The sequence below is a fragment of the Chelonoidis abingdonii genome, chromosome 1 (genome assembly GCF_003597395.2).
Source record: "Chelonoidis abingdonii isolate Lonesome George chromosome 1, CheloAbing_2.0, whole genome shotgun sequence".
In the NCBI taxonomy this organism is placed as follows: Eukaryota; Metazoa; Chordata; order Testudines; family Testudinidae; genus Chelonoidis; species Chelonoidis abingdonii.
Window position 1 is genome coordinate 88,295,180 of NC_133769.1, and position 24,026 is coordinate 88,319,205.

General features: G+C 38.5%; 1 protein-coding gene across 2 annotated transcripts; it reads left to right on the forward strand.

Annotated features, from left to right (window-relative positions):
• The first annotated feature begins 1,580 nt into the window (after nucleotides 1–1,580).
• Nucleotides 1,581–22,572, forward strand: METAP2 (methionyl aminopeptidase 2). Of its 2 annotated transcripts, XM_032798621.2 has the most exons (11): nucleotides 1,581–1,828; nucleotides 3,025–3,126; nucleotides 6,951–7,016; nucleotides 7,357–7,459; nucleotides 15,482–15,643; nucleotides 17,246–17,427; nucleotides 17,517–17,611; nucleotides 17,716–17,812; nucleotides 18,429–18,532; nucleotides 20,282–20,397; nucleotides 21,777–22,572. In XM_032798621.2, the coding sequence occupies exons 1-11, from the start codon at nucleotides 1,660–1,662 to the stop codon at nucleotides 22,027–22,029; spliced, it is 1,449 nt and encodes a 482-aa protein (XP_032654512.1). In that variant the 5' UTR covers nucleotides 1,581–1,659; the 3' UTR covers nucleotides 22,030–22,572. The 2 variants fall into 2 exon arrangements, with proteins under 2 accessions (XP_032654512.1, XP_074923219.1); XM_075067118.1 differs by lacking the exons at nucleotides 1,581–1,828; nucleotides 3,025–3,126 and adding an exon at nucleotides 5,950–6,121.
• Nucleotides 22,573–24,026: the final 1,454 nt, after the last annotated feature.

Here is a 24,026-nt window from a genome sequence, read left to right on the forward strand (position 1 = left end):
ACTGGGCTAGATCGACCTGTGTCGACCCAGTACGGCTGTTCTTATGTTCTTATGTACGCAGTGCCATGGGCTGGATATCACAGGGGGACTCAGGACTGGGGTGCACCTCTTGTTAACTTGTAAGGCCGTGTTAGGGCTGGCATAGGCCAGAATAGAGTGTTTGAGTGGCTGACAGGCTGATGGTATCAGCAGGGGCAGTCTAGGTATTTTGCCGCCCAAGCATGGCAGGCAGGTGCCTGCGGCGGCTTGCCTGCGGAGAGTCCCCAGTCCTGCGGCTTGGCGCAGCCTGCGGCAGGTCGCCAAAGCCGCAGGACCAGTGGACCCTCTGCAGGCATGCCGCTGAAGGCAGCCTGCCTGCCCCCTCTGGCAACTGGCAGAGCGCCCCCTGTGGCTTGCGCCCCAGGTACGTGCTTGGCGTGCTGGTGCCTGGATCCGCCCCTGGGTATCAGGGAGCTAACACCAATCTGCCACGGTCAGATTCCCTCTTGGTAGAAGCAGGAGTAAAAAAGTCACTCATCGTCTAGAAGAGTGGAGGGGGATTTGATAGCAGCCTTCAACTACCTGAAGGGGGTTTCAAAGAGGATGGAGATTGGCTGTTCTCAGTGGTGGCAGATGACAGAACAAGGAGCAATGGTCTCAAGTTGCAGTGGAGGAGGTCTAGGTTGGATATTAGAAAAAACTATTTCACTAGGAGGGTGGTGAAGCACTGGGATGGGTTATCTAGGGAGGTGGTGAAATCTCCTTCCTTAGAGATTTTTAAGGTCAAGTTGATAAAGCCCTGGCTGGGATGATTTAGTTGGGGTTGGTCCTGCTTTGAGCAGAGGGTTGGACTAGATGACCTCCTGAGGTCTCTTCCAACCCTCATCTTCTCTGATTCTATGAACTTATTCATAACAATTGTCCCTTTGAGTAGGAACTTCTCCTATATGTATAGTCTTTTGTTTCTGTTTTATACCTTCAAATGATTCTTGTGGGGGAATATACAGTAGACTCCACATTATTGGCTTCTACACCGCTCTTCTTTGCAATGAGTTGCCAGTCTGTCTCCCTGATCGATTGGTTTCCTCCAAACAGAAGCCCAGTTCCCTGAACGTATCTGGAGTCACCCAAGCGGTTCACATAATTGCAATGGAGTTGAAAGATGGCCCCATGAAGCCTTGGTTTTTTGTCCAAATGTTTGGTTTTGGTTGTTTCTGCAGTGGTGGGTTAGAGAGGTGACAGTTGAAATATGACTGAAGAAAAGCACCAAAGTGCTGAAATTTGAAAAACTTCTGCAGAACATTCATGTAAGTGGTCAGCCCATGGTAGGGGCAAGGTGCCTGTGCAAACTGTGCCAAAATGTCCACACAATCTTCCTCCGCTTTGAAACATTTCAGCAGCTGTGTCTCCGGCCCTGTGAGGCGCTGAAACCAGGAAGCTGGGCACTCCCAGGCCACGCGGCCAGAAGGCGCGGCGCCGCCAGGCACAGGCACAGCGCGCGCGGACAACTGCCCGCCTCGCGCCTCTCGCAGCAGCACGTGTCTCGTAGCCCCTCCCAGCGGCCGAACTCTGGCCTTCCCATCATGCCCCGCGCTTACCATCGAGCGCTGCGCTGGTGGCGTCGGCGTGGGGAGCGGGGCGGTCCCGCTGGTCTCTCCGTCTCTGTCAGGCCGCGGCAATATGGCGGGCGCGGAGCAGGGGGCGAGCCCGGAGCAGGCGGAGAAGCACCTGAACGGGGAGCTGCTGCTGGAGCCCGAGGACGCTGAGGGCGGCGCGGCGGGGCCCGGCACGGAGGAAGGCGCCAAGAAGAAGCGGCGGAAAAAGAAGAAGAGCAAAGGCGCCTCCGCGGGTAGGGGCCCGGAGCGGGGCCTGGAGACCCTCCCGCGGGCAGGGAGTGGAGCCGGGCACGGCCCTGCGGCGTCTCAGTGGGGGCTGGAGTTAGTGTGGATGGGACCGGGAAGAATCTCCTTGGAGCGGCGTGTGACCGTGTGGCCGCTTCGCGGGGGCTCGGGAATGAAGCCACCTTGGCGGGCGGTAGCCCGGGGAGGGGGGCGTGAGGCGGCTTTTGGGGCAGTGTGTGGGTGGGGGTAGGGTGCGAGAAGCGGCCGTGGATGGGGGCGGCGGTGGTATGTGTGTGTAGCTGTGGTGGGACTGGGGGCAAGTCTCTTCTTGACTTGGGAGGTGGTTCTGTGAGTGTGGCTGCCATTGGGACGGGAAAATCTGCCATGGGGTCAGTCTGTCAGTGGGGAGCCACGATGAGACTGATATTGTAATTGGCGAGTATCTTTGTGGGCTTGCTTTTTGTTGTTTCCCTCAGCTCCTCTGCTCTTGTTGCTTGTCTTTGAGGCAGGTGATGTGAGGTGCCTGAAGATCATTCAAAATAGAGGTTAAGATCATTCAGAATAGTCGTAACATTGGCATAGGGGACTATTGATTGCTCATACGTTTGTAAGAGAGAGAAAGTTCCTGTATGTTTCAGCTCACAGCCTGTTTCAGGGACAGTTTGCTGGGAGATTGTGAATGCTGCTTTATTCACAGCAATATCCACTTCTATGGCCAGAGATAAATAGCATAATTTTGTTGCCTTAAAAAGTTTATCCCACACGAGGGAGCCTTTCCCGCTAACCTCCCAAACGTACATAGAGATCTGAGGTAAGTCTGCAAATAGTGTAAGGAAAGCACAATTTGAGTCTCTTTTAACAGGCTAGAAGTTAGAGTTGTAGATACTTCATATTTATCATTATTTTCATAACACTCATGTTATCTCCCTTGAGCAGGCTGTTGCTAGGACCAGCGGAGGTATACAGACAGAAAAGAACTGTAGTTATTTGAACTATTGGCTAATCTTACCTTTATGTGCAGGTTTTTATAATGGCTCCTGTTACCATAGTACCTAACGGTTGTTGTTACATGTTCCCTACTTTAGAAAAGGTGAGACGTGCTCTGATATATTCATAATGAGGACTGTAAAAATTTTGTTTAGGTTTTTATATCACAATTCGGAGCCATTTTATTTTGGTAAATCACACTCTATTTTGCAAACAGGACAAGAAACAGAAAGAGAATTAGAGTGTGCTCTTGATGATGTAGCAAAACAGTTGGATAAACAAACACTGGAGGAGAAGGAAAAAGATGATGATGAAGAAGGCAAGTGTAACATTGTTTTTCTAACACCTAAAATGAAAGTCTATGCAGTGCTTGAAATTGTACACTTCTACCCCGATATAACGCAGTAAAGCAGCACTCGGGGGGGCTGTGCCCTCCGGTGGATCAAATGAAGTTCGATATATCGCAGTTTCACCTATAACGTGGTAAGATTTTTTGGCTCCTGAGGACAGTGTTATATTGAGGTACACGTGTACTTTCTACAGCTGTCTAGTTTTTCCAGTTTAAGTAATTTTTTCATCCAAGATGCCACTGTATATTTGTAGCATCTTTTCTTCATATTCAGTAATTTGCCAACTGAGTTATTAGCTTCATTATGTCACTTGAGCAAGAGATTAAATTTCAGACAGACACATTGTGCCACCTGATAGCAAAAGTTGTAGCTGGTTTTTATCTTTACAGATTTATATCAGAAAGGAGATCTTTTAGTCTGATATAGAACAAATAATATAGGGGAATCCTGGAGGAAGAGTCTGAGGAGATGTTATAATAAAAGACTCTATTATAAAACGTGTATTTCTAGTCACTGAGGAAAATTCTACCTGTAGTCCTAGTTCTTGCACTGAAACCTAACTAAAGAAATACGAAACATTGCAATACAGGAACACACTTTTTATTGCTGTCGATATGGATTCTGAACAAGTAGTTAGTGAATCATTTTTTGTTTCTAATCTGAATTTAAACATATCTTATGTTATAAACATATGACATGATTGAAAACCAAATAGAATTGACCTGTTCAGTAAATTCATTGTTCTATGTAATAAAACCGCGCATTTAGCTCGTGTCTGCTGAATTAGCATTTAAAATTGGCTCAGTATCCTAAAGTGGCAAACTACCTCTGGAGCTTTAGGTTTCTGAACATATTAAATAGGATGTTAGTATCCAGAAACACTTCAGTAGAGAGAAGAAAAAAATTGCATTGGTGCATATAGCACTAGACAGTAACCTTTGATTCTGAATGTATGTACAATATCCAAGTCCAATTAATTGCTGTTCATAGTACTGTGTTCTCATAAAACTGGATTTCTCTTGCTTATTTCAGGTGATGGGGTTATGTTAATGTAATGTGTACATTGTTGCTGTGATTGCTGTTGAGTCAGAATTCAGTGAGAATAATAGCGAATGCTTTGTAGTGAAAAGAATTCCTTGGTGGGGGGGAAGGTGTGAGGGAGGGAGGGAATTAGAATTCTTGGATATTTTATCTCACGGAGAGTGTTCTTATTCATAGATAAATTAGTACATTGCATTTCACTCTGCTCTGTCTTTTACAGTGTAGTTATCAATATTTAAATAAACCTAAAATTTTAAGTGGTATTCTCACTGAAATAATGCTCTCCGTATCTTCCGTACAAATTACTTGTAAATTCTTTTACAATATACACAAGTTAAATATCAGAATTTTTGATTTTTGATTGCCTTTTGTGTTTTTTGCTTGACTGATTCTCTTCACACCACTTGAAATCTGTGTAATTGTGGGAAATAGAGGCTGTGCCTGAAATCTGTTCCTGTTTGTTTTTCTTAAAAAATACTCAGGTTTTTGGCCATCTCCACAATTGGGTAAAACTAACACTGCCCATTGGATGGGAAGAAGGGTTCAGAAAGTATTCACTGAGTCTACTGCATTACTGAATTGGTTGGCAGCTTAGCTCATCTGAGATAATGGAAAGTATAGTTATTGTGTTTCTGAGAAACAAATTGCATTTCAAGTATGCTCATGGCATATAAGGGCTTGTTTCAATTCCTTGTAAATTCTTAGGATGCTAGCCTGATGAAAAATTTCTCTGTTACCGGATAAACAGCCTGGAACAGAAAAGAACAGTAGTTGGAAACAGTAGTTATGGATCCAGTAGCAGAGTAAGTTGGCAGCAATTTTCAAAGACATGGCAGCGTAGGTCCAGTTAGTTTGGCTTACTGATTGGCAGATTCTCTTGCAAGTGACATATGATAAGACCATGGGACGTGAATAATAGTAGTTATCGACTTCTTGAATTTTGCCAGTGTCTGCAGTGGGTTAGCGTAGGGACCTGGAAGATGCCCTGACTCTGTGAGTTCGTGAACTGTATGTCAAGACTACTACTTTTTCTGGTGCAGTGTTAATGGATTAAGCACAGTTCAAGGTCAAGATCCATGTGACACAGTTATTGTGATTGAAAGAAATAAGTACAGGCTATTAGGAGAGATTGACCACCTAAATGCTAAATAAATTTTTGATTGAGAACCTGGCAGGACAAATTAGAAAGCAGAAACAACAAAGTGTTTGTATCTACAAGACTTCCTTAAAGATTATAAAATGAGATACTTAAGGCTGAAACTTGACTTTCTTTTACACACTGGGTTTTAATTAAGTACTAAAATCTGCACCCACTGCAGGACTGCAACAATCTAAAAATCATCAATCTACTTAATAACAACTCAGATTACATTGACCATTTTACATAAGTAAAATGACCAGATAATATAAATCATTTGCCATTTGAAAGGCATGGAGATCTAGTGATTCCAATTTTTGTGCAAGGAATGCCCTGTCAATTTTTATAGATGAGCAAATACAGGGTTCTGAGTAAACATGATGAAAATAGCAACACTTTGTATTGGAAGAAATTGAGACAACTTCTGGAATCAGTTTTTGTAACTAAAACAGGAGAGTTGGAGTGGGTAGTGTTTGGATCTAGAAGGTGTAGACAGATAGATGTGCAGAGTAATTAGCACTTCAGATAAACATGTTGTACACTGTTTTATAATCTTTGCACACATGGAGTAGGTAAATGTTATTAGATGTAGCCCTATCATGTTAAGTAAATGTTATTTTTGGATAGAGTCAAACCATGCTATAATCACACTCAGGCTGTTTCTTGCTGCTTTGATGCCATGTGCTCCTCTCTTCAAGCTCTGAAAATTTGTAGGAAGGAGTGCCATAAATATTGGTCCCACTCCTGGGTTACCTGTCATTTTTGTCTTCTGCGCTTCTTAGGTGGTGAGCTCCATATTGACCTTCGTGAGTTCTATCATCACTGTTTTTCTTTTCCTTTTTCTGGTAAAGGAAAGTAACAGTTCTCTAAAGTGGTAGTCACTTCTTTCCAGCTATATTATCTAATATTCTTTTTAACCCCTTTTCCCCAGAGGTCTCATGTTAGCTAGATTCTGAAAATGGGATTTGGGATGGAAAGTGCTCTATTTCTAACAAATTCCTCATAGGCTTTCTTTTTTCATTGACTAACTTCTAAAATATGCCGCCACATAAAGGAACTATTCAGAGATATGGTATCAGCAGCGGTGCTTTCAGAAGTATCTTGTTACATCTGAATCTGGAGTTGGGAAGGAATCTGCAACTGTTGGTGATTGCCTCTAGCTGTCTCTCTTACCTATTCAGCTTTCTTCAAAGTTTCTAGAATCTATGAACCTGGGGACTTGTAACAAATCTGAATAACATCAAGTTCAATGCAGCTGAGGTAGAAGCAGCATTGGTCCCAGATGCAATGTTGTACCTGGTTCAAAACGCAAATTCTTCTATTTGCTTATAGCATAGTTTAAAAGGGATGTATGCATTTTAAGTGAAGTCAGATGTTTTATACAAACTCTATTTGAAAGTTAAACTTGATTTTTTAATTGCTGTGTACAAGTTGTAAACTAAGCTGTCAGATACAGGTTGTCTCATAAGCTGTATAAAATTGAGGTATCAGTTTTCTGAGTGTTCTTTAAGCCATTTTATCTGGTAGTTTCTCAGTAAGGTGCCATAATAATTCTTGTCCTACATTTAACTCTTTGAGAGTTTACATGTATATATCAACACATTTCTTTTACAGACGGAGAGGGTGAAGGAGATGGAGCAACAGGGAAGAAAAAGAAGAAAAAGAAAAAGAAGAAAGGACGTATGTGTCAATTACAACAATAATAAAGGGAATTTTCTCATATTCTCACTTAAATTTATTCTACTATATTATGGTTGTCCAATTAAAAATATTGTAGGGGATGGCTCACAGCACAGATCCTTGGCCAAGACAGTCTGAAAGTTCTCTGGTGCCTCTGAATGCCGCACTGAGCATTGGCCAGGTCAGATGATTTGAGAGCATCATGGTACATGGTGTTCCAGGGATAAGCCCGAACTCTGGCAGGAGGCTCTTAAATATACTTTGCTATTTTTGCTTTTCTTGCAGTTTATAATAATTTACAGCTTGCAGTATAAAACTTCTTAAAATGTTTACTCAACAGCTAAGGTGCAGACAGATCCACCTTCTATTCCAATATGTGATCTATTTCCCAGTAGCATATTTCCAAAAGGAGAAGAATGCGAATATCCACCAACACAAGATGGGTAAATGTTTTGTTTCTGTTTTTAAGTCTAAAAAATAATTAAGTTTAAAAAATAAATACTTCCGATCTGAAAGAACTTCTGATATACAACTAAAGACTTAATTTTCCTGCAGCTTTTCTTGACTAACCGTTAATGCAGATTGTGAACAAAGTTGATGGTAATGCCTCTTTACTGGATCATCTAATAAGTTCCTCCACAGAGGTCATCAGGTCAGAAATGTTCTCCCTTCCGACCCTTAAAACTCATTGGACTGGATTTATATTTTACTCAGATATTTGTGTAGCTTGCTTTCTTGTGGAGTCCCTATATAAACTAAAATAGCTACAGTAGCATGCTGATGCTCTTAATAGAATGTTCACTGTGGAGCATAGACTGGAGTTGGATGAAAAATATAGAAGGTGGGGGGGAGCGGGGAGTATTTGAACACATGCAAATAATGTCATTTTTTATAATCTTGTACTTGCTATCCACTGACTTTCTTAGGAGTGGACTTTTTTCGGTGTAACATTTATGGTAAAAGCGTGTCTAATGTACAAAAGTTTACGCCCTGATATCTAGCCCTCCTCTTGTTTTTTATATATATATATAGAGAGAGAGAGAGAGAGAGAGATTAAAAAAATGTGTCTGCTCAGTAGCAGAGTAATGCTGTGAGACTTAAGTGACCATCACACACACTAACAGAAAATGGGGTAAAATTTGTTGAAAACATTGTTTATGAAATAGTCTTCACAGCTCTAGCAATATCTCTTTTAAATGGCATGTAAATTTAAAAATTACACTAATTTTTGTGCCTGCTAATGTTGTTATAAGTATGCCTGAGATTGCTGTAACTAAGATTCAGACCAGAGCAACAAAATTCTGGTTTTGCCCCTCTGGTTATAGTGCTTGAATCCTAGGGCTTCACAGCCTTTGCTAGCTGAGGCTTCCTCCCCAGCCATCTTCTGCTTTCTGCAGGTGTCTTCCCCTCAGACCCTTACCCTAATAGGTTCAAAGTCCCCTCTTGTGTCCTTTTCTGACCTTGGGTGTCTTGTCTGCTCACTCTGGAGGAGACAGGAATCCTTATGTAATTTTCTGTAGGCACATGACTGGGAGCAAGCACATGACCTGCATCAACATGACCCAAGGGCTGTAACTGGTGCATGAGAATGAACCCATGTGCCCTGTTACATGGACTTTTACCATTATTCTAGTGTCTGCATTTTCTTAGCTTTTTCCATACCTATTAATATTAGCACTACAGGACAACATTTAAGTTCATTTTGAGAGACAGAGTGTAAGCTAACTAAAATGAATGAGGACCTTGAATTCTCAAAACATATCAGAGGGAACTTCTGCCTCTTTCCCCCCTTCAGCCATATTCTCAATGTCTCCAAAATACCTTTCTACAAAGAGCATGTTTGCTTTGTAAATAACGTTACTCAAAAGGTTTTGAGCATCTGCTCTGATTGGATAGGGGAAAATAATCCAGATGGTGACCTAAGAGGATCCAGTATTCAGCCACCCACAGTTATTTGTCTATATTCGGTAGACGCAATCACATTGAAACTTTAACAAGATCAGTATCCTTTGGGTCCTATAAGGCCATCTCATTTCCAGAATCAGTGTGAAAGATGAAGAGAAGATCTAAACATTGCTAGAGTAAATACCTTGGGCTCCTTATTTCCTTCGGGAGATAGGTCATCTGGTCCAAATGGACTTGTTCAACTTGCAGAACTGAATTTCTTAGCTTTGTGCAGTATAACAAAATAGGCATAATTTCCTAATCTAATAGGACTGAGATCTGTATATCCATGTATTCTCTCTGGGAATTCTTCAGCATGCCTTTGCAAGTTTTTAATAGCTTGTGATTATGAGGTTTTGTAGTTCAATCATTAACTTAGTTCTACATTTTATATGTTTGTTAGGTATTGTGAAAGGTCTTGCTGTGAATCTAAGTATGAAAAGACTGTGGTTTAAAGACAAATTATTTGACTTGTAAAACTACCTGGGAATTATCCACAAAAGAATAGATTGTTTCAGTCCAGGCAAAGTACCTTTTCTGGTGTTATATATTTCATGTAGTGTTGCTCATTTCTAAGAGAGGCTTACCTTTCATATAATGTGAAATTTTTTTTAAATCTAATTTTTGAAAAGCATTTGTAGTGACTGTGCACAGCCAATGGCTGTTGCTAATATATAACATAACAAGTACCATAGATATGTTTAGGAGGTCAATATGCCCTATAACCTTGAGACTTATTACTGAATATATTGAATATCAAAGTAATGTACTTTGAATAAGGTGTTTCGCTTCAATTCATGGTATAAAAGACTTTCTCAAAAGGGATTAATATTGTTAATCCAGTTAGAATAGGATGATGGAGGACTACTGGGTTTCCAATGTAAACAGATTACTTGTGTCCATTGGAAGAACCAACCAGGCACACTTCATAAATAGCTTTTGATTCACCTCCGGGGAGGTGAATGTAACCAGCCTTGGTCAGAGACGTGTTCAAATGTATTTATAAAATGACCACTTTGTTCACTTGAGTTATTTTTAGCATGTTAGATAATACAAATAGTAATAGGGTTTACCCAGAGCATATGAATTGATGACCCAAGAGAAATGACCATTCCACTCTCCAGGAATTAAATCTATAGATATATAGATTTACATGCAGACTGACTCAGAGAATTCAGCTGATAAAAGTTTGGATAACATTTCTAATTCATTAAGAAATGACGTCCTGTTTTATCATTTGTTGTGTTGTGAAATACAGCCAAGTACTGAAGAATCAATAAATAAGTATTTTGGTCAGTTTTCTCCAGCCTTTATATGTGACTGTTTATAAAAGCTATTTGTTGATGCATCTCTTTTGTACCTAAAACTATCTGCTATTGAAGAGGAGCATGGCTTGCTAAACTAGAAATAGTTCCTTTACATAGTTTGCTTTCAGCAAATCTACTCTTGAATTGTGCTCCTGTTTTTTATTTAGGTATTCTAAAATCCAAGAGCTGATCATTTTTGGCTTAAACCATTAGCTATAACTTAAATCTGCTTTGAACTGGCTAAAGTACATATCAGAACATTTCCCATAACGTAATTATTTTCATTTTATACATGATGAAGCAAGATTATTTCTTGATCATAGGTCTTCTCGTGCTTCCAGTGCAATCAGTGAGGTTTTTCCTTCGATTTCCTTGGGAGCAGGAGCATCTCCCATATTGTAGCAACACTATAATATGATATTTAAAGAAATGCTGTCAACTCAAATGTTTTCTGATTGAGTAATCAAAAATTAATTTGTTTTGCTGATAGAGCACTATTTAAAGGCATATCCATATTTAAAAAAACAACTTAAATTTAATTTTATAAGGTTCTTTCTCCTGTTGATATGGCTTTCTTCCCAGGGGGACAGTGCATGTGCCACAAATGTTCTATGTGCCTACCTGTTGACACGTCAGTTTGTTTAAACTTTGCCACTGTTACTGTTAAAACGCTCTTGGAGAGCTTGTGTGAAGAGAGCATGTGAGCTCTTCCCAGAACTGTGCTTGGGAGTGATGTCCTCATGCAAGTGTGTGCAACAAGAACAACTGAATATTAGCAAAATAGTGAAACTGAATGTATGCAGTGCTGCCAAATGCATACAGCAAACTGAAAAAAAATATATTCTCTAATCTCGGTACAGAATTTTTATATGAAAATATGATTTTTCAGGATGGCTCTGACCCTTTAAGGGTGATTCTGCACTTTTATTCTTAACCCTTGATGTTAGATACTTTTTCAAAAATTTATTTTGGACTGGATTTCTTATTGCGACCTAGAATGTATGTTTTTGTGTGTGGAGAGTTAACTAATAGAGCAAAACAAGTTAATTGAATTTAGTGGGAGGAATCTACCAGATGGATTTTTTTGTGTTTGATTTAACAATGGCTTTTTTTTAAGTTTTAAACTTGGCTTCAGACAGAACAAAGCAGAAGACTGTTATCTTTACTTTCAAGGCACTTAGATGTGAAATAACTAAGTTATGGAGTTTTGAAAACAGCATGTTCGGCATCCTAAATGCATTATTTTCCCCCTAATTTCAGGAAGACGTGGCAAAATGGATTTCTCAGAGCTTTCATACATTCATTAATTTGAATCCAGGCTGGAACAGTTTTTTTTCTGGTTGAGGCTTTGTAAAACTAATTTGAAAATTTGTCACTGCAGTTTTTAGATTAAAATGTATAATGAATTAAGTTTTATAAATGCATTTTTTATAAATCTCACTGCTGGTAGGGTATCTTAATTTAATTTTACAAAATTTGTATAAATAAAAACTAAAATACTGAAAATGAAGGCCCTGATCCTGGAAAACAAACCACAACCAGATAAATGACTTTACTCAGTTGAATAATCCCATTACTTCAGTGGGACTACTTTCGCTTAATGTTAAGTGTGTGCATAAAGGCTTGCAGGATTAAGAACTAAAATAATATTTTTACTACTTTTGTTTTAGTATCCTAATCTTTAACACTTCAAAACAAAATTGCTTCCGTGTTTACAATGAAAAGTTAAACATTCAATACATTAACAAAGTTTACTGTCCACTCATACAGATAGGCCTACACCTGCCAGTGCGTGCGAAAGAGTGATTTTTCATCAGCACCTAAATTAATTAGCAGCATAAATCCCATTGACTTCAAACTGTAGATACTTAAGGGGGAATAGAACCTGATGGAAGCATTGCAGTGTTCTTGACTTGTAAAAGAAGTTCAGTATACTGGAATATGGTGTTGCTTGCTAGGCTGTTTGCTTTATCAATGTTGTGTTCACATTATTCTCATAGTAATGATTTTAATGAGGTTCTGGACTTGTCTTTTCAACATAGCTGAGTCTTTTAAGTGTAGGAAAAACTGTTACATCTAAACAAGTTGAGAACATTCACCTTTACTTTGTTCCCATTTTATAGCCTTAAATGGCTGAAGGACTTGAAACAAAAATAAGTAGATTTTTAATTAAAACCCGATAATTTAAAATATTTTTTAAAAAATGTTTATCCTCCCTGTTTGGCCTCACAGGCATTCAGGCAGGGGAGAATTTCGTACCTGATTAAATATCAAGATTACTTATATGGCCTTTACAGAGTTTTGAACTTGGAGCACATCTCAGTATGTATTGTTTGCACCATTAACAGTATCTTAACAGGTCACTTGCACATCAGTTAAAACTAATTGTATAACAGATTTTATGTAGCTCAATAAGTACTGGTTGTATTATAGTAGAGTCTAGAGGTCCCTTTCCCAAAGAGTTTATAGTCTTCAATAGATAATATAGACAAAGTGTTGGAGGGGATGCAGCAGCACAGAGAGGTGATGTGAGTTGCTCAAGCAGGCTAGTGGCACATCTGATTAGAACCCTAGTATCCTGTCTGGGTCCCATGCCCTTAGACCATGAAAGATCCCAATTAGATACGCAGTCAGCTGGTAAATTTTTGTTCCATTTCTTTGAAAAAGACATTTGATAATGCTTCATATGATGAGTGTTTGTTTTTGTGGATTCTTGTATTGTTCTCATTGCTGAGATATTTATGCATCTGTGGATAAAAAGGAAACTTAACAAGTTGCTAATGCAGCATTAAATTGAGAATCTAGTAGAATGGTTTGAAAAGTTGCCAGACCAAGCTTAACTTGTGCATTTGTATTTTGACACTGCAGTAGAATCATTACTAATCACAAAATTCTGGGCAGTGATCCTTGGCAAATACAGTAAGAATATCAATCAAGTAACTTTAGCATTAGTTAAACACACAGTACGTAGCATTTTGTATTGCTGAACGTGTAATGAAAGACTATATATGCATACACATAAATGGACAGTTATTGTTGCTGTGGGAACCTTTTCACTCAGGTCAGGAAATTCAGTCTTCATTGCACAAGTAGCAGTTGCTGGATTCTTGTGCTGAGATTCTTCATGGCACAAGAGAGGGCACTGTCAGCAGTCACAGCTTCCTGATTCTGTGGCTGGCCTACACCCGTCCCAGAGTGAGCTAGCTGAAGCTTCATTTCTGCTGCTCTAACTTACACCATCTGAGTAGGGACCATACGCTAGCTGAAAATCAGTGAGACGCAGGTGTACTTCTTTCCTTCTCCGCACCAGGGTGAACAGTTGGCTCTTATTGCCACTAAGAGCTACTTTCTGCTAGGGGACTTCCTAGTTCAAAGTGACACAATTTTTCTGTCATAGCAGCATTGCCCATCTTAAAGAAGAACTCCAGTGTTTTACTATTAAACACTGTGAATAGATAGATAGTCTTTTCTGTTCTGTATATGTCAATGAAAAGTAAGGAAATACTGTGGAAATGTCACTGTTGTGTTTGTTAGTGGGTGGGTCTGAATTTGGTAGAGGTAGTCAAGGTCCTGTGAGGCAGGAAGCTTGATTTATTTATTATTTTTGAGCTGAAAAAAACTTCAGATTTCTTTGTACTAGGAGCTGTTTTCTTCTCTCTGATGTATTTAAAAACTCCTTTTTTAGGGGAAGATGTTAGGTGCATTTCATTGACAGATCAGTTTCAGGACCACTGGATGTAAACAGCACTCCCCATTCCCATTGACTGCTTCTCTGGCTTGTTTTTACCTACAGACTCTCTCTCCGTCTCTCTTGGAGGGGTTCCATCCCAGGATGGAATAGGATGCGATGCTGTTGAAAGAGTTATCTTTTCCATAGCATAAAACTGGAGTCCAAACTACTTGTGTCCATTTAAAAATCTGTTAGTGATACTTATAAGAATCAGTGTGTTCTGGCTAACTTCCAGCTGTAATAATTGCAGTGTGAATTTATACAGACAGCAAGTTTCTGTAGCTGCAGTATTTTTCTTCACTTTCTTTCTTGAACTGTTGTGTGATTCTGCTGTGTTCCACACCAGAACTGGCTGTGTTACAGTGATGGATGAAGTAGTACCTAAATTTCTGATGAATGATATTGAGCTGGCTGAGGCTCAACCAGATGAGGAGGAGGAGGTGGTGATGGGTTGGGTAAGCAGACTGAGGTAATAGCCCTTTTGAGGGAGTACATCTGCTACTGGTCATCAGAGTTTGCAAGTTGGGCTAAAATTCAGACCTCAGCTTCTACTAGATGTTTTTAGTGCAGCAGTAACCAGGCTGGCTTTTTACCATCTGTAATGGGCCAGAAGAATGCAACTTTACTTTCAGAAGGAGACCGTACAAACTGTTACTCATGTCTTTCTAGCCTCAAGATTAGACTGTTGTAATGAATTCTACATGGAGCTATGGCAGGGGTTCTCAGACTTTTGTACTGGTGACCCCCTTCAGACAGCAAGCCTCTGAATGTGACCCCCCTTATACTTTAAAAATACTTTTTTATATATTTAACTCCATTATAAATGCTGGAGGCAAAGCAGGGTTTAAGATGGAGTTTGACAGCTTGCAACCCCCCCTGTAATAACCTCCTGACCCCCAGTTTGAAAACCCCTGAGCAATGGCTTAAAAGCATTTGAAGACTGAAGCTAATGGAGAATGCAGCACCTTACTTATTAAGTGGCGCATGTCGCTGAGAGCACATGGCTCTGAGATCTGCGCTGGGTTTATTTTAGTCTCAGGATAGAATTTAAGATGTTGATCATGACATGTTAAAGTCCTAAATGATCTCTGACCTGACAGTCTGAAAGATGCCACAAAAACCGTTTATTTCATGGGGTTTGGGGGAAAGTTGACCATAAGTTCCTGGGAGACTAAAGTGGGGGTGGTGGGTTGATTTACTGGCTGACTGAGTTAATTCATTATTTGGATATGATTTTTTTCACTGCTGGATGATCATTTAGTATTGTAAGTCTAATTAATTGTTTGGGTGCCTAGAGTTTTTTTAATGGGCCTTCTTTAGTCTGTAAAATGAAAATAAGTATCTTTCATACCCCAAAGGAGCATTGAGGGTTAATTAGTGACTGTGTAAGCAGTTTACAGTTGTCAGGTCAGAGTTCTAATAAATACCGTGGTGATGACTGGTGGTGGTCTTAATTTTAACACTTGTACATAATTACTTTAAAGGCGAACTGCTGCTTGGAGAACTACAAGTGATGAAAAGAAAGCACTAGATCAAGCCAGTGAAGAGATTTGGAATGATTTTCGGGAGGCTGCTGAGGCACACAGACAAGTGAGGAAATATGTTATGAGCTGGATCAAACCTGGAATGACAATGATAGAAATCTGGTGAGGATAAAGACATTTCCTTGAAAGACACGATTAGAAAAAAAAACGGGGGGAAGGAGATATCAAAATGTCTCTCACTTGTTTTGACTGCATTTTGAATGCATTCGTTCAGGGTACTTTTTGTTGGGTTCTTCCAATGTCTCCCATTTATTCCTTTCATTTCCTCTTGTCTGTAGAGTCCATCAGCACCACTGCTTTAATCAGTGGAGTTCTTAGTATTGAGTTCCCATACTGACTTGACCATTGTATTTATCTATTTCTAACTTTAGCACCTGCATTGTATATTTTCTGGTCCTGTGCCTCTCTTCTTGTACATAAAACTTCCTCAGCATGCCAGGAGCAGCATAGGTGGCACAACCATCTCTTCTCCATTCCAGCCAGCGTTGCCAGTAAAGTACTATGTGTAGGAGCAGCATAGGTGCAATCTACTGTTAGGAGTGGGATAAGAGGCACAAAGCTAGCATGTATACACATACTCCCACAGCACTACTTTTCCTGCATATTATTTCTTCCTCACTAGCATTGTTTTCATTCGGTGTATGCTTCTGCTGGAAAAGCAAGTGGAGTCCTCCTTCTGTGACATTCTCACTTGGGAGCTCAGAAATTAAAACTTTTGATTGTCAGGGTTAATGTTAAAAAGAAATAATTACCCAGGCAATCTTTCTTCTGATGAGTCTTTATCATTTGATATTGGGATGTGAGATAAACTTGCAGTTCCAAAACTTACTGCAGGTATTGTTGGCAGGAAAATGTCATCAAGAAAGGTGAAAGACAGCTGCCTCCATAATCCTCAATCTGTTTGAATCAAATCTGGTGTGCTATTGAATTACTGAACTCGAATGTTTTGGGTTAGAAGCAGAAATTTCCTCAAGACATGGCCTCCTTTCATAGTGTATCACAGGCTATAGGGGCTTACATATTTATATAAGCGTTTTCAAAATTATTTTGTTAGGAGTTAATGTCTTTGTTGGATGAAATTGGGATAAACTGCAGTGATGTGAGTCACAGTTTATACCAGTGGGCTGGGATTAAGTGAGGGCTTGCACTGATGTAGCTATATCACTGTAGCTACACCAGTGGCTAAGAAAACCTGTATAGGCAAGGCCCAAGAAAAAATACATATATATTATTTTTTTATTGGATTACCTTTTTTAAGTAGTTGAAAAAACTGATCACATTCTAGTCTCAGAACTGTTTAGTAAAGTCTCTGTGCTACAAGTAACTCTACTAAAATAAGTCAATTTAATTTGTCCAGAATTTATATTGTGAATATTGTGTCCCTGACTAGTTAAATATAGCTTGCAAAGTATATTCTTTCAAACTGAAGTAAAAAACACTGGGAAAACAAATGAATATGGTCAAACACAGGACTAAATTAAATAGTCCCAAAACAGATTAGAATAAAATAAGGAACTAAATCATCACTACCAGGCATACTTTACGGCTCTGTACCTCTTCCTGATTGTGTGTTACAAATAAGACTGAAATTAAATTTAGGCTAATGCTTTTCTTTATCTTGTATGTTCTCGCATTTGTAAACGAGTGCTTTAAAATAACTCTTAGGACATTGTGTGATTTTAATAGAATCCTCTCTTTTCCTAGTGAAAAACTCGAAGACTGCTCACGCAAGCTGATAAAAGAAGATGGTTTAAATGCAGGTCTTGCATTTCCCACTGGATGTTCTCTGAATAACTGTGCAGCCCACTACACTCCCAATGCTGGAGATCCTACAGTATTGCAATATGATGATATCTGCAAAATAGACTTTGGAACACACATTAGTGGTTAGTTTTTCCTTATGATTTATAAAATATTGTTGGATTTTCTTTGGATGGAAACATTGTACTAACCTAATTTCTTCTTCTGATTTCAGGTCGTATTATTGACTGTGCTTTTACTGTTACATTCAATCCAAAATATGATAGACTTTTACAAGCAGTAAAAGATGCTACCAATACTGGTATAAAGGTACACTAATTATGAAAATTAATTTTTACTAGGTTCTGAAATTTAAACACAAACTAAATCCCTCATAATAGATTTTAAAACTTTTCTCTATCTCTTATTTTCAGTGTGCTGGAATAGATGTTCGTCTCTGTGATGTTGGTGAAGCGATCCAAGAAGTTATGGAGTCCTATGAGGTCGAAATTGATGGCAAAACATATCAAGGCAAGCTCTCTCCTTCAGTGTGTGTAGAAATAGCTATCCTGGGAGTGTTTTTTACAAATCCTACTTTATTCCTAGCTGTTGAAGTGATATTTGTTTGCGGTAGTATAAGTGTGTGGTACAAGTAACTTGTATTATGCATACTCATATAGCCACTTTCCTCAGCTGTAACCTAAAGGAATTTTGCCCGGAATGATTTTCAAACACTAACTGTTTATCCTCAACAAACACTTTCAAAAGCACCACATCTGGCATTTACTGTATTCAGAAGTGAAAAGTGAGAACAGCCTTTTATAATTCTTGTTTGTTTGCAAAATACATAGCAAATAAATATCTGCTGGTTAGAATTATTAGTTAGTTAGTTTCCTTAAGGCCTGAATTATGACTGTCATAGTAATAAAGCCATTTTTCCATATATACAATAAGTTAGGATCTTGCCTGGCTGAAATTTGTACAAGAACAGAGTGATTTTCTATTGTTCCTTCTGCGATATGTATGGGTCTTTCAGTTTGCTTCCAGTACTCCACATGTTGGCTAATATAATCATTGGCATTGAAGGGTTAAACATTTGTTAGTGACTTACCTAACTATTTAAATTTTACTTTGTTTTCTATAATAGTGAAACCAATTCGCAATCTGAATGGACATTCAATTGGGCCATATAGGATACATGCTGGAAAAACTGTGCCCATTGTGAAGGGAGGAGAAGCAACAAGAATGGAGGTACAATGAGAGTTCTTAAGTATTTAACTCTCTTCTGCTTAACCTTTTCTAAATATGTAGGAAAACTATCTCCTGCATTGTCCAAGTGTGTAGTATTTTTGCCCACATGGAAAATAATGGTAGGGAATTGACCTTGCTATGCATAGTACTATTTTTATGAAATATTGAACATCATTTTGGGGCTTGGCATTTCATCTTCATGGCTCATGGAGTTTTTTTCCCCTTCCACTATTCCAGCTACCAGTCATTTTTCTGAAATTAAAATTCTGGGATCTTGTAATAAAACAGACTTATGTTAATTAAAATTGTGAATACATATACTTAAGTAATACTGTTAGAATATTGTAGTTTTCAGGAGGAAAAACAAGAGCCGGAATTTTAAAGTTAGAAGATGAACATGAAATAAGAATAAGGAAGTTTGGACTACAGAAGTTCATTCACAGGCGGGTGGATCCGGTAGATTAGGCTGTCCAGTTTCTAATGGAATTTTGATTGTGAGGTAAAGTTGTTTTTGGAATGTGTATGGAAGATAAGAAATACAACACCAAGTGTTCCTAGTTGTTGAAGTGTGTATGAGAAGGGAAGAGGTATTGTGTGCATTGGTGGCCCCTGAGATATGCTTAGTAAATCTGTATTTGTGGTGAGCTTGAAGGTTTATGTTCTATATCAGGATTTCAGAAGAGGTCATTGCAGTGTGGTGATTGGATATAAAGAAGGTTCCTTTATGGTAGAAAAGATAAGCATTAATAATATGTCTGCTGAGGTTGATTGGGGAGCCTTAACTATAAACTGTCAGACTTTGTTCTTATCAGTCATTTAATTGTATGCATTTACAAAATTAATCCTTTCAGTGAATTTTTTGCATGGGAATTATTTCTGTAGTACCATAGCTGTTCATGATGCTTTGCAAACAGAGCTAGACGTGTTTCTTTTAGTTGAAAAGTTTGCGGTCTGATTTTGACAGATTCAAAACAATTAGGCATGTTTGTAATCTGTGATCAAAGATAATTGTTAGCTAGGTTTGACAGAAAGATGAGTTTTAAGAAGCATTTTGAAGGAAAGAGGATACTTGTTACACGAGATAAGGAAAGTTTTTTCCAAGCACAGAGGTAAGTATATTACATTAGGTGCCAAGTGCATCCAGTTGCAATTTTGATCTGCATCTAATTTTTAAATGGAATAACAGGATCAGAAAACAAGGGCTTGTTTAGAAGATTGGTACTGGGATAAAGAGCCTTTAATCTTATTTCTAGGTCTCTGCTTCTAATTCAGTCATGGTCAGTAGTAATCGGTGACTTACTATCACTTGACAGATGTTTAGTGGCCTATAAGAAATGACTTGGGTCAGTCATGACATGTTTTCATCACAAAAAGCACCAATGCAATTGTTATCTATAGTGACTTTCTTGTTAGCAGTGTAAGACAGAGGGCAAGGATTTAACTGTCATCTTACTCCTACAGATGATCCCTGCAGAAAAGGAGTAAGGAATATTTCCATGACCAGCATAATGTTAATTAAAGAGTTATTGAAACATAGTTTACTTCAAATATTTCAGAGTTTTGAGGGTGCTGTTTAATGAAAGAACCAATCCATGTTTAATTCCTTGTAATGTACATTTGCCTGCTGTTCATATTTTGCTAGACTTAAACTGTTAATTATACAAGAAGTTTCAACCTTTGTCTGTTGATTTACTTTACATGTATTTACATAATGTTCACTTGCTTTTTTTCTTTCTTTCTTTCTTTTAGGAAGGTGAAATATATGCTATAGAAACTTTCGGTAGCACAGGAAAGGGTGTTGTTCATGATGACATGGAATGTTCTCATTATATGAAAAATTTTGATGTTGGGCACGTGCCAATAAGGTTAGACCTGGTTTTGAAGCTATATTTACTGCACCAGAGAAAGCTGTCGCTTTTTTTCGCTAGGGCTGGGGTACAGCAAAGCCTCTTAACTAATATCAGGTGTATGTGTGTACTAGACTCTGTTTACACATACAGGATGACACAGTTCTTACCTCAGAGCTTGAAAATAGAAAAAAAAAAAAATTAGAAAAGGTGATGCCCTCTAAATGTAGTCTATATTCCTATCATAACATACGTAATGAGAAAATAAATATTTTTTGTAACTTCACAATTCCCCCTTCTCTACTCAGGATGCTTTTCTTGTTTCATTCTGGGAGCTTCTGTGACTTATGGTTCAGTAACACAAGCAAATCTATTTTTGGGAACAGAACTGGTTAAACTGTTAATGTCTTCGTCTGCTGAGGATGGTGGGATGTTTTATTATTTAAAAATTAACTCCTCAGAACAGTGCACTGGCATAAAATGAAGTGCTCCATTAATTTAGGCTAATTTCCAGATGTCATTGGGATTGTATTACACGGCATTTTTAGAAATGAAACAGGTAAGTATTTTTGAAGTACAAGTAATCAGAGCAAGACACCACAATATAGTAAGTAACAGTATGGCACACTAGATGCACAATGCTGTTTCTAGGTCTTTTTACTGCATCCACAACATTTAGAAGTAAGTACCTGTGTTTTGTGTGTATAGGTAAAATGCATCATATGCTTTTCTGTATCAGCATTAAGGTTGCAAAAGGAAGAGCTCATGTCTGTTTTGAAGTTGTACACTTCTTAGCTGTCTTGACAAGACAAAAACAGAAGATTATACATATTTTGCACATTTGTTACAGATTTTACAAATAATTTGACTTTCAGAAGTGAAAGTGATATTTACCAATGGTAGAGCTTAATCCCAAATTAGTTTAGTTTAGAAATTTCAGGATGATAGACTTGGAATATTTGTTTACAAAGTGACTAGTTCTGTTGCTAGTCCCTTTCTTGAAAAGAATAACTTTTGTTAAGCTTAATTAGGCTCATTTAAATGCCAACGTAACTAGGTTTTGAAGTTATCTTGTTCATCTCACTCTAAGGAATTGAGGGGAGATTGGTAGGTGTGAGTTCCCACCTTTTCTCCTCTGTTTTGCAAGGCTGAACTAATATGACAGCAGTATTTTGGTTTGTTTTGAAGGCTCTATTTTTCAATGGAAAGATAAAGGTTGAACTTTTCTCCTTGAATAGAGCCAGAGATGATGTGACATCAAAGACATTAAAATCACTGGCTTTGCATTTTTGTAACACCCCAATATTTATCTTTTAATGTGGTTTTTATTTCTGTATTCTTTCTTGATGGTACCTTTTTTTTCCCCTGCAGTTAATTCAGTGCATTCTTTCTTCTAGGCTTCCAAGAGCAAAACATTTGCTAAATGTTATCAATGAAAACTTTGGCACTCTTGCCTTCTGCCGCAGATGGCTAGATCGTCTGGGAGAAAGTAAATATCTAATGGCTCTGAAGAACCTGTGTGACTTGGGTATAGTGGATCCATATCCTCCCTTATGCGACATTAAAGGCTCATATACTGCCCAGTTTGAGCATACCATATTATTGCGCCCAACATGCAAAGAAGTTGTCAGCAGAGGAGATGACTATTAAACTCAGTGTCACCTCAACACCTTTATACTCTAGGCTTTGTTGGAACATGTTATACCAGAATTAATTTGCACCGTATTGTCTGTTTTAACAGTGGACCGATGTAATACTTTCCATGTTTGGAAAGAAAGGAATTTAATCAAAGGCAAGTCTTTTAATGTAACTAACTGAGGAAAAAGCTTTCATGCCTCTAGAAATATTTCAGAAGGTTAACGTATATTTTTTTTTCTGTTCAGGGAAATATGTGCTATAAAGCTCAATTTTTAGTTTGGAATGAGTTATACATTTTGTTTTGAACATTTATGATAAGAAATGCTTTTCAAATATTTATATTACCATATTCCTACTTGAATGCTTTGAATGATTACACCTGACTTCTGCACCTAAGCCCTCTATGGTATTGCCTTTTAAATTTCCTGGAATCCATTTTGTAAAAAATAGACAAATTTTCAGATCTTAAAAACATATATACTTTTTAAAAGTCTGGTTATGACTCTGGGCAGGAATCTGCTGGGGAACTGCTCTATTAAATAATAATAAAAAATATCCATTTGCCATTTATTGTCTTGAAACTGGGCCTGTGCTACCATTTATGTGAAACTTGACAATCTGTCATTTATTTAGCAGTAGTATCTATGCTGAGGGCCAAGCCAAGGTGTTTGGGTTTTTTTTGTCGTTGAGCATGTCACTCTCCAGTCTTGAGTTTTTCTGTATTGGAACATGCTAGCAAGTACGTCTTGACTGACTCCTTTGCTGCTGTTTTCAGTAGGGAGGCACATCTGATATGCCTTCTTAAGCTAAATGCCTCACTTTATACAATCACTGGGCTTGCTGCCAACCTTTAATATTAAAATATCTCTTCAGATTCGTTGGTACCTGTATGCCCCATTGTATGACATTTAAATATTCACTGATACTTGTTTCCTGCCTCCTCAAAACACAGGATAGGTAATATAAAGATTTAGGGACAGTAGTGAGGATGAAAACATTAGCTTTAGTCTGTAATTGAATCCTCTTCCAGATGAGCAAACTAAATTGGAGTATCTGACACTTTCTTGGTGTAACAGGCATTATCGTTCTGCTACAATAACTGGCTGAATCTCATTCATGTTTGTTTTACTAAATGATGAGGATTTTTAGAGCTTGGACTGCAGCTGGCATAACATCACTGCCTACTTATGTGGCTCAGTGTTAAAATTCTGCATAAAGTTACTGGTAACAAGTATGCCAACTTCTATAGTAGTCAGCATGAGTGCCTTAAACATGCCTGCTTTGGGAAAACAGAACTCTTTACGAAGATATAAAAGTGCTGGTGTCTGGTTTATTTCAAAAACTTTTTTTTTTTTAAATTTAGAAATACTAAACATTTTGTTAGCTCTTCCTTTTTGGATTAAAGTGGGCTGTATATTGATCTTACAGGACTCTGAGATATGAGCTGCAGCTCTTTGTCCCGTTTTGAGGGATGGAAGCAAAAAAAAAAAAAATGTCTGAAGTTGAAAAGAAACTAGGCCCTCAAAATCATCCCTGATTTTTCCATACTTTAGATTTGTTGCTTATAGAAATAGGTGATTAAATAAACTCATTTACTTAATTCATGCTTATCTGTTTCCACTTTGGAGTCTGTATGTCCTGCCTGGTATTTCCAGCCAATAGCCGGGCAGCAACATCTGCATGTGTCTGTGAACTTCTACCTTAAAGTTAGATCACAAGATGGCATTATGCTGGCTAATGCTGTCCATACTGTACTGAGTACCTTGCAGAAGTGAAAACTGGCATTTGAAAGAATCTGTGGGATGGATGGAGTTGTGTTAGGCAGTAAAATCGTGATTTTAAAAATGTATTGGCAGGACCAGAGGTGATGCCATAGATTTCTAGCCTTTGTACTAGTAACATACCAGTAGTGGGTACCTGGCTTTATTGCTTTATTTGGGGGAACGGTTGGGACTGAAAGGCTTTTGCCAGATCTGCACTATAAACTTATCTCAGTAAAACTACATCAC

Excerpts from the sequence above, each read along its gene's own strand:
- METAP2 (XM_032798621.2), top strand. The coding sequence starts at position 1,660 with ATGGCGGGCGCGGAGCAGGGGGCGAGCCCGGAGCAGGCGGAGAAGCAC. Across the intron at positions 1,829-3,024 it reads GAGCAAAGGCGCCTCCGCGG|GACAAGAAACAGAAAGAGAA; the intron begins GTAGGGGCCCGG and ends TTTTGCAAACAG. Across the intron at positions 3,127-6,950 it reads AAAAGATGATGATGAAGAAG|ACGGAGAGGGTGAAGGAGAT; the intron begins GCAAGTGTAACA and ends TTTCTTTTACAG.